Source organism: Ranitomeya variabilis, chromosome 5, assembly GCF_051348905.1.
Source record: "Ranitomeya variabilis isolate aRanVar5 chromosome 5, aRanVar5.hap1, whole genome shotgun sequence".
Taxonomy (NCBI): domain Eukaryota; kingdom Metazoa; phylum Chordata; class Amphibia; order Anura; family Dendrobatidae; genus Ranitomeya; species Ranitomeya variabilis.
This window is the reverse complement of record NC_135236.1, coordinates 299,244,652-299,258,348: the sequence shown is the minus strand read 5'-3', so window position 1 is coordinate 299,258,348 and position 13,697 is coordinate 299,244,652. Positions and strand designations below refer to the sequence as shown.

At 45.4% G+C, this 13,697-nt stretch overlaps 1 protein-coding gene and 1 long non-coding RNA gene across 4 annotated transcripts in view; one reads left to right on the top strand and one right to left on the bottom strand.

Moving 5' to 3' along the window:
* The window catches only part of GDI2 (GDP dissociation inhibitor 2), a 91,243-nt gene that overhangs the window by 18,544 nt on the left and 59,002 nt on the right, over positions 1-13,697 (top strand). Inside the window, exons 2-5 of the mRNA XM_077264471.1 lie at positions 1,394-1,501; positions 1,630-1,729; positions 1,855-1,989; positions 4,864-5,062. Coding sequence (XP_077120586.1) covers positions 1,394-1,501; positions 1,630-1,729; positions 1,855-1,989; positions 4,864-5,062 — 542 coding nt within the window. The remainder of the gene's footprint in view (positions 1-1,393; positions 1,502-1,629; positions 1,730-1,854; positions 1,990-4,863; positions 5,063-13,697) is intronic.
* LOC143775852 (uncharacterized) overlaps positions 1-13,697 on the bottom strand; it is a 33,437-nt gene that overhangs the window by 11,107 nt on the left and 8,633 nt on the right. For all 3 annotated transcript variants that reach the window (XR_013215719.1, XR_013215718.1, XR_013215717.1), the window contains one exon: positions 4,387-4,500. This is a non-coding gene — a long non-coding RNA (uncharacterized LOC143775852). The remainder of the gene's footprint in view (positions 1-4,386; positions 4,501-13,697) is intronic.

Here is a 13,697-nt window from a genome sequence, read left to right as displayed (position 1 = left end):
TTATGACACATGAACTCTGTTCTCAATCACCGCTAGTGTCGCTGCCTCCAAATTGAGAAGTGTTGGTAATCAAGGAGGAGTGAGCGGCCAGCTGCAGCTCTTGCCTCCCCTATATTACTTATACATCTGAAGACTGGGACGGGGACACCAGTGCTGATGGGGTTCACTTTTGATACCAACCGCATCTGAGCCCTGGGAACGCGAGTGCCGGTAGAGCAAGAACGACTCCGGCATGGGAGGCGAGTGTATGGTAAGTATTTTTAGTTGATCAGGCCGAACATGGGGAATTAGAAGGGGTTGTCCTAGTAGTGGACAACTCCTTTTAAGTTGTATTTACAGTGAAAGTGTGTTCCTACGAACTTCAATCATGCAGCATAGACAGGCAAAGCACTCAATATGTCAAGTGAAAGATCATTTTCTGCAGTACATTGTCCTGTGTAAACAGGACTCGCTCTGCTGAGAACAATGGCAGTCCATGTGCAGTGAGCAATTACACCTAATTTATTACGCCTTCATTACCACGGTCTGTGAGGACAGGCTACTAAACCACTGATCTAAAAACTCAGACGCACAAAGAGGACTTAGGGCTTGTTCACACTTTGCAGATTTTGCTGCGGATTTTTCCGCAGCGGATTTGGAAAATCCGCATTGAAAATCCGCTGCGGTTTTCGCTGCGGATTTTCATGCGGTTTCTTCTGCGGATTCCTCTGCGGGTTTTCAACAGCACTTTCCTATTGGTGCATGTTGAAAACCGCTGCGGAATCCGCAGAAAGAAGTGACATGCTCCTTTTTTTCCGCAGCAATTCCGTGCGGTTTTTAAAGGGATTTTCCGCAAAGTGGAAACAGCGGTTTTTGTTTTCCATAGGGTAACATTGTACTGTACCCTGCATGGAAAACTGCTGCGGATCCGCAGCGGCAAATCCGCAGCGGATCCGCAGCAAAAACCGCAAAGTGTGAACATAGCCTTAAAAATCCTCCAGAAAATTGACAAAAAAAAATCAGAGAAAAAAGCAGAGATGGTTACCTGCTGAAGCCGCCAAACAAATGCACCAGCAGAGCGCATCGGACCCGATTAATGATGGCAACAACACAGGTGCAAAAAATACCGATGAAACAACCACTTTCAATCCAGTATTGGTTGTCTGGCATTAGTGCACAAAGAGATAAGCGAAAATAGTCTGTATGTGGCATTGTTCACACAAGCAATGCAGAGCATCTGGTATACAGCCTATTTTTTTAAACCACTGATCTGTAGATATTTGCCAATTAACACCAATTAACGATCAGTCTGTGTAAACAGACCATCAGCCTAGATCAGTGGAATTCTTCCTGACTTCATTAGAATATGTCTAGTGGCGTATGTTGTTGGTAATGTTATGTTTCTACTTTGTAGGAATGCATCCTGTCAGGAATAATGTCAGTAAATGGAAAGAAGGTGTTGCACATGGATCGTAACTCTTACTATGGGGGAGACAGTGCTTCCATTACACCTTTGGAAGATGTAAGCATTCCTGTTTGTTACTTCTCAAACTTCTGTGCATTTCATCCAAAACTCTTCCATTATGCAAGTAATGCTTGTGATGTGTCATGTACAGCCTGATTTTCTTTGACATTTGTGATGTTATCTAGTTATACAAAAGGTTTAACATCCCTGGATCCCCTCCAGAGACCATGGGCCGTGGACGAGACTGGAATGTGGATCTAATCCCCAAGTTTCTCATGGCTAACGGTAAGATTGTGGTATTAGTATTGTAGTTTCTGAATAACAGCTCTATAAGTAGTGATTAGTCCATAGGATTGGCTTTACTCCAGTTCACCCTTCCTTTTGTTTTTTTTTTTTTTTTTTTTTGTTAGGCCAGTTGGTTAAAATGCTGATGTATACTGAAGTTACCCGTTACCTGGACTTCAAAGTAATAGAAGGAAGTTTTGTGTACAAAGGAGGAAAGATCTACAAGGTTCCCTCTACAGAAGCAGAAGCTCTTTCATCCAGTGAGTAACTCAAATCCCAAATAAAAGAGAACTCTAAAAATCGAAAGACATGTAACCACATCCTTGTGTCATGCTGTTCTTCAGATTGTGTGGCCTGTGATATTCCCTTTTTCACCCAAAACCTACCCATTGCAGAGTATTGTACCATAAATCTGACCTTACTAAATCACATAGTGCATCACAAAGTGACCGTACCCCTCACATTTTTGTAAATATTTTTTATATATTTTCATGGGACATTGAAAATATTACACTTTGATACAATGTAAAGTAGTCAGTGTACAGCTTGTGTAACAGTGTAAATTTGGTGTGTCCACTAACGTAACACAGTCAGTAATGTATAAACCGCTAGAAACTAAACAGCGTACACCCCTAAGTGAAAACGACCAAATTGTGCCAAGTGTCACTATTTTGTGTAGTCACCATTAACTTCCAGTATTGCCTTGACACTCTTGGACATGGAGTTCACTAGAGCTTCACAGGTTGTCATCCAGATGGTGAATGATAGAGACTTTGCGCTCCTCCACCTTCCGTTTGAGGATGCGACACAGAGGCTCAATAGGGTTTAGGTTTGGAAACATGCTTGGCCAGTCCTGCACCTTTGCTCTGTTTCTTTAGCAAGGCAGTGGTCATCTTGGAGGTGTTTGGGGTCGTTATGTTGGAACACTGCTTTTCAACCCAGTTTCCGAAGAGAGGGGATCATGCTCTGCTTCAGTATGTCACAGTACTTGTTGGCATTCATGGTTCCCTCAATGAACTGTGGCTCCCCGCACTGCCAGCAACACTCGTACAGCCCCAAACCATGACTCTCCCACCTCGCTTGACTGTAGGCAAGACACACTGGTCTTTGTACTACTCACCTAGTTGCCACCACACACCTGACACCTTCTGAACCAAATAACTTTATCTTGTTTATCTTGGTCTCATCAGACCACTAGAGGTGGTTCCAGTATTTTTCGGACTATTAAGACGCATCGGACCATAAGACGCATCCCAAATTTGGGGTGAAAATTGCAGAAAAAAAGATTTTTTTTATAAGATGGAGGTCAGTCTTATTGTCCGAATTTAAGGTACGGTATCTTACCTGATGGGTGGCAGAGCAGGGTTGCAGGAGGCATGGTGTCGGCAGAGGTGCGGTGATGCTGAGGCGCGGTCGGCGGTACAGCGTGCACCTGAGCAGGGTCCCTTCCTGCTTAGGTGGGCGACGCCACGGCCTGGTGTCCACTGGGGGGTTAAGGCAGTGCTGTGGCGGCGGCAGACGTGCGGTCACCTCCTCAGGTGAGGTGACGCCGTGGCCTGGTATCCAAGGTGAGCAGCAGAGCTGTGTTAACCATCGGTTTCTCGGTGGCGGCGGCCATCTTCCTGAGACCGCGCATGCGCACATTGAGTGCTCTGCTTCCCGGGGCTTCAGGAAAATGGCTGCAGGATGCCGCGCGTGCGCTGATGGGGATCTCAGAGGCCATTTTCCTGAAGCTGAGATCTCAATCGTCGAACTCGGCTTCAGGAAAATGGCCACCGCGATCTCAATCTGCGCACGCGTGGCCTCACGGCCATTTTCCTGAAGCCCTGGGAGGCAGATAACTCAATCTGCGCACGTGCAGCCTCAGGAAGATGGCTGCCTACACCGAGAAAGCCGTGATTCACCCGGCTCTGCTGCTCTCCATGGATACCGGGCAGCGGCTCCACCTCACTTGTTGTGGAAGGGACCCTGCTCATGCCATACCGCTCACCGACCCTCATCATCCCTGCACCTCTGCAGCCGCCACACCACTGCCGGTAAGCCTGCATTGGAACTATAAGACACCGACACCGAAAAATACGGTATGTCCTTAGTCCGTTTGTGGGCTTTCTTGTGCATTATCTTTAGAAGAGGCTTCCTTCTGGGACGACAGCCATGCAGACCAGTGTGATGCAGAGTGCGGCGTAGTGTGAGAGTACTCACAGGCGGATCACTCCACCCCTTTAACCTCTGCCTCAATGTTAGCAGCACTCGTATGTCTACTTTGAAAAGACAACCTCTGGATATGATGCTGAGGATGTGCAATCAACTTCTCTGGTCGACCATGGCGAGGCCACTTCTTAGAGGAATCTGTATTGTTACACCCCTTTATGGTCTTGGCCACCGTGCTGCAGCTCAGTGTCAGGGTTTTGGCAATCTTCTGATACCCAAGGCCATCTTGTGTAGAGCAACAATTTATTTATTTTTCCAGATGCTCAGATTTCTTTACCATGAGGTGCCATATTTCTAGTGACCAGTATGAGAGTGATGACACAACATTTACCATGCCTGCTCCCCAATCACACCTAAAGCCTTGTAACACTGAGTCACATGACACTGGGGAGGGAAAATGGATAATAGGGCACAATTTGTCCATTTTCGCTAAGGGATGTACTTACTTTTGTTGCCAGCGGTTTAGACATTAATGTCGGAGTGAGTTATTCAGAGGGCACACCGAATTTACTGTTCTACTGCTTTATATTGCATCAATGTGTCATATCTTCAGTGTTGTCCTATAAATAGATAATACATTTACAAAAATGTGAGGGGTGTACTCACTTTTGTGACATATTGTATCTGATCCTGTTACAATCAGCAGGTTCACAAGACAACCATTTTGTGTATGTTTCAGGACTTTACCCCCTTCCACCTTACCCCCATTTTCCCCTCTCCCCATTGATAACCCATTTATCGTTGGTGGACTTGCGCATGCATGAGGAATTGGGAGATGGCTGATGAAGTTAATGATTTGCCTATTTTAACTTTTTTTTTTTTTTTTTTTTACAAAATGTTGGTAAACTGTTTGTCTTCCATGTTATGCACTTGTATGTACTGAGGACATGATTCTTCTGTCACTCTCTACCTAATTATTAAAGGTTTGATGGGTTTGTTCGAAAAGCGACGGTTTAAGAAGTTTCTAAGCTTTGTCGCAAGCTTTGATGAAAATGATCCAAAGACACTGGAAGGGGTTGACCCTAAGAAGACGACTATGCTAGAAGTTTACAAGAAATTTGATTTGGGACAGGATGTCGTGGATTTCACAGGCCATTCTCTGGCTCTCTACAGGACTGATGAGTGAGTGCTTTTTTTTTTTTTTTTTTTTAAATTTATTTTTTTATTCCCTTTAACCACTTCCCGACATTTGCAGTACATATACGTTATGATAGGGAAGGACTTCCAAATCAATGCAGCCTATGTACGTCATGGTGATCGCCTGCGCAGTGCTTCTGTATTGCTATACCTTATAACTGTGATCAGACTGCAGAAAGTGAAAGTCCCATAGTAAAAATAAGTGAGCAGTTGTAAAAATATATATGTTTTTTTAAATATCAAAAATAAAGAAATTAAATATACCCATAAATAAATATTATGAAAAAAAATTAGATAAACAATAAAAGTATACCTATTTGGTATCAGTGTCTGGAATGACCAGACCTATAAAACTATTCCACTAGTTAACCCCCTTTAGTGAACACCTTAAAAAAGCATTTTTTGCCTCAGTTTTTTTAATCGTACTGCAGAGCAAAAAATGGAATAAAGCGTGATCAAAAAGACGAATGTAAATAAAAAATGGTATAGCTGAAACGTCATCTTGTCCCGCAACATTCAGGCCACCATACGGCTCCATCAGCCCGAAAATAAGTTGTAGCTCTCAGAATAAAGAAATGCAAAAATACTTCTCAGTCCCCCATGACAGCACCACCAGAGTGAGGGGATCCGCCCTTCAGGGACAGGAAACCTACAGGATAAAAGGGCGGTACCTCTCCCCTGCATCAGTTTGGTTTCCTGTCCCTGACTGGGAACCTACAAGGATCGGTACCTGTGATATCCGAAGACCAACCGAGGAGTTCGGAGCCGGCCAGTCCGAGTTCTGGCAGCGGGGATGCCCCTGCCACGGCTGGTACGGTGTTCGAAGCAGTCACTGCTCGGACCGATGGGTCTGGAGAGTGAGCGGGGGGAAGCGCAGCCGCCACTCCTGATAAAAGATAGGGGCTTCCGGGACCTGGTGCACACGAGGAGGCCGGGACTTCAAAGATGGACGCCCAACTGGAAATGGTAAACAACTTCCGGTTCGGGGCAGGCGCAGTGAGTGCATGAGATGCACCAAGATGGCGCTGCCCCGGAACCACAATGCTTCATTTCCTAGTCCCTCACAGTGCGTGCATGCGCGAAAGAAAAAAAAAAGAGAAAGCGCTTCCTCAGCAATGCAGCCACATGGGGAGGGGCTAGTAATAGGCGCCATGCTTTAACCCCTTCATGACCCAGCCTATTTTGACCTTAATGACCTGGCCATTTTTTTGAAATTCTGACCAGTGTCCCTTTATGAGGTAATAACTCAGGAACGCTTCAACGGATCCTAGCGGTTCTGAGATTGTTTTTTCGTGACATATTGGGCTTCACGTTACTGGTAAATTTAGGTTGATAATTTTTGCATTCATTTGTGAAAAAAATGGAAATTTGGCTAAAATTTTGAAAATTTCGCAATTTTCAAATTTTGAATTTTTATTCTGTTAAGAGAGTTATGTGACACAAAATAGTTAATAAATAACATTTCCCACATGTCTACTTTACATCAGCACAATTTTGGAAACAAAATTTTTTTTTGCTAGGAAGTTATAAGGGTTAAAATTTGACCAGCGATTTCTCATTTTTACAACGAAATTTACAAAACCATTTTTTTTAGGGACCACCTCACATTTGAAGTCAGTTTGAGGGGTCTATATGGCTGAAAATACCCAAAAGTGACACCATTCTAAAAACTGCACCCCTCAAGGTGCTCAAAACCACATTCAAGAAGTTTATTAACCCTTCAGGTGCTTCACAGCAGCAGAAGCAACATGGAAGGAAAAAATGAACATTTAACTTTTTAGTCACAAAAATGATGTTTTGGCAACAATTTTTTTATTTTCCCAAGGGTAAAAAGAGAAACTGGACCCCAAAAGTTATTGTACAATTTGTCCTGAGTACGCTGATACCCCATATGTGGGGGGGAACCACTGTTTGGGCGCACGGCAGGGCTCGGAAGGGAAGGAGCGCCATTTGACTTATTCAATGAAAAATTGGCTCCAATCTTTAGCGGACACCATGTCGCGTTTGGAGAGCCCCTGTGTGGAGCTCCCCCACAAGTGACCCCATTTTGGAAACTAGACCCCCCCAAGGAGCTTACCTAGATGCATAGTGAGCACTTTGAACCCCCAGGTGCTTCACAAATTGATCCTTAAAAAAAAAAAGTACTTTTTTTTTCACACAAAATTTCTTTTAGCCTCATTTTTTTCATTTTTACATGGGCAACAGGATGAAATGGATCCTAAAATTTGTTGGGCAATTTCTCCTGAGTACACCGATGCCTCATATGTGGTCACAAACCACTGTTTGTGCACACGGCAAGGCTCGGAAAGGAAGGAGCACCATTTGACTTTTGAATGAAAAATTAGCTCCAATCGTTAGCGGACACCATGTCGCGTTTGGAGAGCCCCTGTGTGCCTAAGCATTGGAGCTCCCCCACAAGTGACCCCATTTTGGAAACTAGACGCCCCAAGGAGCTTACCTAGATGCATAGTGAGCACTTTGAACCCCCAGGTGCTTCACAAATTGATCCTTAAAAAGAAAAAAGTACTTTTTTTTCACACAAAATTTCTTTTAGCCTCAATGTGTTCATTTTCACATGGGCAACAGGATAAAATGGATCCTAAAATTTATTGGGCAATTTCTCCTAAGTACACTGATAGCTCAAATGTGGGGGTAAACCACTGTTTGGGCACACGGCAAGGCTCGGAAGGGAAGGAGCGCCATTTGACTTTTTGAATGAAAAAATAGCTCCAATCGTTAGTGGACACCATGTCGTGTTTGGAGAGCCCCTGTGTGCCTAAACATTGGAGCTTCCCCACTTGTGACCCCATTTTGGAAACTAGACCTCCCATGGAACTAATGTAGATGTGCGGTGACCACTTTAAACCCCCAAGTGCTTCACAGAAGTTTATAACGCAGAGCTGTGAAAATAAAAACTAATTTTTATTTCCTCAAAAATTATTTTTTAGCCCGCAATTTTTTATTTTCACAAAAGTAACAGTAGAAATTGGACCCCAAAAGTTGTTGCGCAGTTTGTCCTGAGTACAGTGATACCCCATATGTGGGGGTAAACCACTGTTTGGGCACACGTCAGGGCTCGGAAGGGAAGTAGTGACTTTTGAAATGCAGACTTTGATGGAATGGTCTGGGGGCATCATGTTGCGTTTGCAGAGCCCCTGATGTGCCTAAACAGTAGAAACCCCCACAAGTGACCCCATTTTGGAAACTAGACCCCCCAAGGAACTTATCTAGATATGTGGTGAGCACTTTGAACCCCCAAGTGCTTCACAGAAGTTTACAAAGCAGAGCCGTGAAAATAAAAAATCATTTTTCTTTCCTCAAAAATTGTTTTAGCAAGCAATTTTTTTATTTTCACAAGGGTATTAGGAGAAATTGGACCCCAATAATTGTTGCCCAGTTTGTCCTGAGCATGCTGTTACCCCATATGTGGGGGTAAACCACTATTTTGGGCGCACGTCGGTGCTCAGAAGGGAGGGAGCACCATTTGACTTTTTGAATACAAGATTGACTGGAATCAATGGTGGCGCCATGTTACGTTTGGAGACCCCTGATGTGCCTAAACAGTGGAAACCCCTCAATTCTAACTCCAACACTAGCCCCAACACACCCCTAACCCTAACCCCAACTCTAGCCATAACCCTAATCACAGCCCTAACCCCAACACACCCCTAACCACAACCCCAACACACCCCTAACCCTAATCCCAACCCTAACCCAACCCTATCCCCAACACACCCCTGACCCTAACCATAACCCTAACCACAGCCTAATCTTAACCCTATTTCCAACCCTAGCCCTAATTCCAACCCTAACCCTAAGGCTATGTGCCCACGTTGCGGATTCGTGTGAGATTTTTCCCCACCATTTTTTAAAAATCCGCAGGAAAAAGGCACTGCGCTTTACATGCGGATTTACCACGGATTTCCAGTGTTTTTTGTGCGGATTTCACATGGGGATTCCTATTGAGGAACAGGTGTAAAACGCTGCGGAATCCGCACAAAGAATTGACATGCTGCGGAAAATACAGCACAACGTTTCTGCGCGGTATTTTTCGCACCATGGGCACAGCGGATTTGGTTTGCCATAGGTTTACATGGTACTGTAAACCTGATGGGAAACTGCTACGAATCCGCAGCAGCCAATCCGCTGCAGATCCGCAGCCAAATCCGCACCGTGTGCACATGCCCTAGCCCTAACCCTAGCCCTAACCCTAACCCTAGTGTAAAAAAAAATATTTTCTTTATTTTATTATTGACCCTACCTATGGGGGTGATAAAGGGGGGGGTTTATTATTTTTGTATTTTGATCGCTGTGATAGGTTCTATCACAGCGATCAAAATGTACCTGTAACGAATCTGCCGGCCGGCAGATTCGGCGGGCGCACTGCACATGCACATTTGGAAGATGGCGGCGCCCATGAAGCACACGGACGGACACCGGAGGTCGGTAAGTATGAGGACGCGGGGGGGGGGGGGGATCGGACTGCGGGGGGAGCGGACAGGAGGACGGAGGGGAGCGGAGGACAGCAATTACAGGACGGAGGACCGTGGGGACAAGATCTGTGGCGGTGGAGGGGGGCAGATCGCGATCTCCAGCCATGGCTGATGCTATTGCAGCATCAGCCATGGCTGGATTGTAATATTTCACCAATTTTCATTGGTGAAATATTACTATCGCTCTGATTGAAAGTGAAAGTGAAACGTCACTTTCAACAGCCAATCAGAGCGATCGTAGCCACGGGGGGGGGAGGGGGGGGGAAGCCACCCCCCCCCCCCCCGGGCTCAAGTACCACTCCTCCTGTCCCTGCAGGTCGGGTGAAATTACAGTTAACCCTTTCACCTGGCCTGCAGGAGCGCGATCCGACCATGACGCATATGCTGCGTCACAGGTCTGATTGGCACAGGTTTTCATGACGCATACGCTGCGTCAAAGGTCGGGAAGGGGTTAAAAAAGCAGTGGGAAAGGGAACTCCTTGCTGCATGCCGTCCCAAGGTAGTACCATGGAAGACAAGCGACCAGTAGCTCCAGCCGAAGGATGTCACGATACAGGATCCTACCCCTCCTCCAGAACCGGTACCTGTGGCTGTGTCAGATTGGTGAGTGATCTTCGTGAAAGTTCACTGTTGTAATTGGGGTTCCCTCTTCTCTGTTTATCTTAGGCAAGGAAGAGAACGAGGAAAACAAAACACAGAACCTGTCCCTTGTGCAAAAAAGCTTTACCGCAATCCTGGGATAAGAAGTTGTGTGACTCCTGTATAGGACGAGTCCTTTGTAAGGAGACCCCAAACTTCGCCTCTGAGTTACAATCTGTAATTAAGTCAGAGGTAGAAACTGTGTTTAAATCCCTTAAAGGTGAAAAGAAAATTATTAGGAAAGAACCTGTTGCTTACTCTCACTCTGACTCTTCCAGCTCTGAGATTAGAGACTCAGATACACGGGACTCCTCCCTCTCTTCCTCAGATACCAAGAGTGGAGGTCGTCATTGCTTCCCCCTAGATGAAGTTGATGCACTAGTAAAGGCAGTAAGGTCGACTAAGGGGGTATTGGCCCCTCGTCCTGACAAAACGGTCCAGGATATTATGTTTGGAGGACTATGCCAAAAAAAGCGTAAAGTTTTTCCCCTTAATGAAAACATACAAGCGTTAATTAAAAAGGAGTGGGGAAAAACCAGAGAGGAAGAACTCATCGGTCCCCTTTATAAAAAGAAAATATCCCTTTGAAGAGGAGGCTTCTACTTCATGGGATAAAGCCCCCAAACTCGACGTTGCGGTAGCTAAGGCCTCAAAAAAATTTGCACTACCCTTTGAGGATATGGGGACTCTGAAAGATCCTCTTGATAAAAGAGCAGATACTTTCCTTAAAGGGGCCTGGGAGTCGGCAGGGGGATGTTTAAGACCAGCCATAGGAGCTGCTTGCATGTCACGATCCCTAATGATTTGGGTTGACAGCTTAGAGAAACAGCTGAGGGATGGGGTGCCTAGAAATAAAGTATTAGAATGTATTCCTATGATAAGAGGAGCAGCGGCGTTTTTGGCCGATTCATCGTCCGACTCAATTAAGCTAGCATCTAAATCTGCAGCCCTTTCGAATGCGGCACAGAGAAAATTATGGCTAAAGAGTTGGCCAGGTGACCTACAAACTAACTAAAAACTTTGTTCAATCCCATGTGAGGGCAAGTTTCCTTTTGGAGAGACTCTGGATGATATCCTGCAGAAAGCAGGTGACAAGAAAAAAGGGTTCCCCAACCTGGGTCCAACATTCACTAAACGGCCCTTTCGGAATCGGAAATTTTTTAGGAAAAGGCCTCCAAGCAAGGGAGCAAAATAGATGGGATGATGGGAAAAGAGACAAGGGGTTCCTTTTCGGTAATTCCTCACGGGATAGGACCCCCAACCCCCCCCCCCCCCCAAGTGACAACTCCCCCAGGGTGGGAAGGAGGTTGTCTCAGTTCTCCCCTGCCTAGGAGAAAATTTCAACCAGCCCTTGGATACTAAACTTAATAAAAATGGGGCTTTGAATAGACTTTTTATCCCTACCCCCCCGAAACTGTGGTAACACCGCTGAGGTCCTCTCCCCAACAACAAGAAGCTCTAGAACTAGAAATCATAAAACTGATAGACAAAGCTGTCATCCAGGAAGGTCCCCCCCCCCCCCCTCTCTCGAGAGAGAGAGGGAAGGGATTTTACTCCCCATTATTCCTGGTTTGCAAGCCGGACGGGTCCTTCCGGACTAAAATAAACTTACGGAAGTTAAACACTTATGTAAGAAACCAGAGATTCAAAATGGAGTCAGTCAACAATAAAAAACTTGTTTCCAAACTGTTTAATGATAGTACTGGATCTCAGCGTTGCGTATTATCACATCCCCATCCACGAGAACTCTCAAAAATTCCTCAGAATGGCAGTAGTCATGAAAGGAGAGATAAGGGAATACCAATACAGAGCTCTTCCCTTTGGCATATCAATTGCGCCCTGCATTTTCAGCAAACTGATAGCGGAGATGATGGCCCATCTGAGAGAGAGAGACATCTTGATTGTTCCATATTTGGACGACTTTCTGATTGTGAGCAATTCGGCCCAACTCTGCCGTCAACAATGTGACAGAGTGATAGATACTCAAAAAAATTTAGGCTGGCTTGTAAACCTTCAAAAAGCAAAACTAGAACCAACCAGGGTTCAGGAATTTTTGGGTTTCACCTTGGACTCTATTTCTCAGGAATGTCGCCTCCCAGTCCAGAAAAGACAAAAGATAATAAATCTAGTGTCAGAAGCTCGCTCAAAAACCCTTCCATGACTCTGAGAAAGGCGATGTCATTACTGGGGTCCCTCTCTGCTTGCCATCCAGCAGTTCAGTGGGCACAACTCCACACGAGACATCTCCAGTGGGACGTTCTGAAAAAATCAGATTATGCTAAAAGGATGTTTAGAAGGTCACACGACTCTAAATTTAGCCAGTATTCATTCCCTAGCTTGGTGGATGAATCCCAACAACCTATCAAAAGGGATCCCCTGGGTGATAGAGGTATCTCGGATAGTTACCACAGATGCAAGTCCCACAGGGTGGGGGAGCTCACCTACACAACAGGGTCACTCGGGGTATGGACAAGTAAGGAACTTGGGGCTTCCTCAAACCAAAAAGAATTATGGGCAGTGAGTCATGCATTACTGTTTTTTCAAGACAAATTACTAGGGCATCATGTCCGAGTATTTTCGGACAACAGAGTAGTAGTAGCCTACCTAAACCACCGGGGGGGGGGACCAGGTCTCAAACACTAATGAAAACCACCTCTGAAATTTTCAGCCTAGCACAGAACAAATTCCTATCCCTTTCAGCCCTACATATAAAAGGAGTAGAGAACCAGAAAGTGGACTTCCTAAGCAGTACCCAATTAAAACAAGGGGAATGGTCTCTAAATCAGGACATCTTTGACAAAATTACGGATCTGTGGGGAATCCCTGTAATAGACCTCTTTGCAGACATGCACAACAGGAAGATGAAAACCTTTTGTTCCCTAGACCCCAGGGGGAATCCTCAAGCTGTAGATGCATTCACGATTCCTTGGACACAGTCTTGCGTATGCCTTTCCTCCAACTATCCTCATCCCAGCCGTTCTGCAAAAAGTCAGGGAGGACAGAACCAGGCTCATCCTAATAGCCCCCTTCTAGCCCAAAAGGGCCTGGTTCTCCTGGCTGAGGATGCTATCGGTCACAGATCTCTGGGTTCTTCCAGACCTCCTTTCACAGGGACTGGTGTTCCACCCTCAGTCAGAGAATCTCCACCTGACAGCGTGGAATTTGAGCGGGCACTATTGAGGGAAAGGGGGTTTTCTGACAAGTTAGTTTCTACACTAATGAAAAGTAGAAAGCCCGTAACCACAACAATCTATGGTAAAACCTGGAAAATTGTATCCACCTCTGGGGTAAAATTGCAAGACTGGGTTCCAGTTGCTGAAATATTAGAATTTCTACAAAAGGGGTTAGATCTAGGCCTTTCAGTAAGCACTTTAAAAGTACAGATAGCAGCCCTAGGAGCACTGTACTGTGAAAACATAGCGGCCAACCCTTGGATAATACGGTTTGTCAGAGCAGCCGCAAGGTCCAGACCAGAAACTATACATATA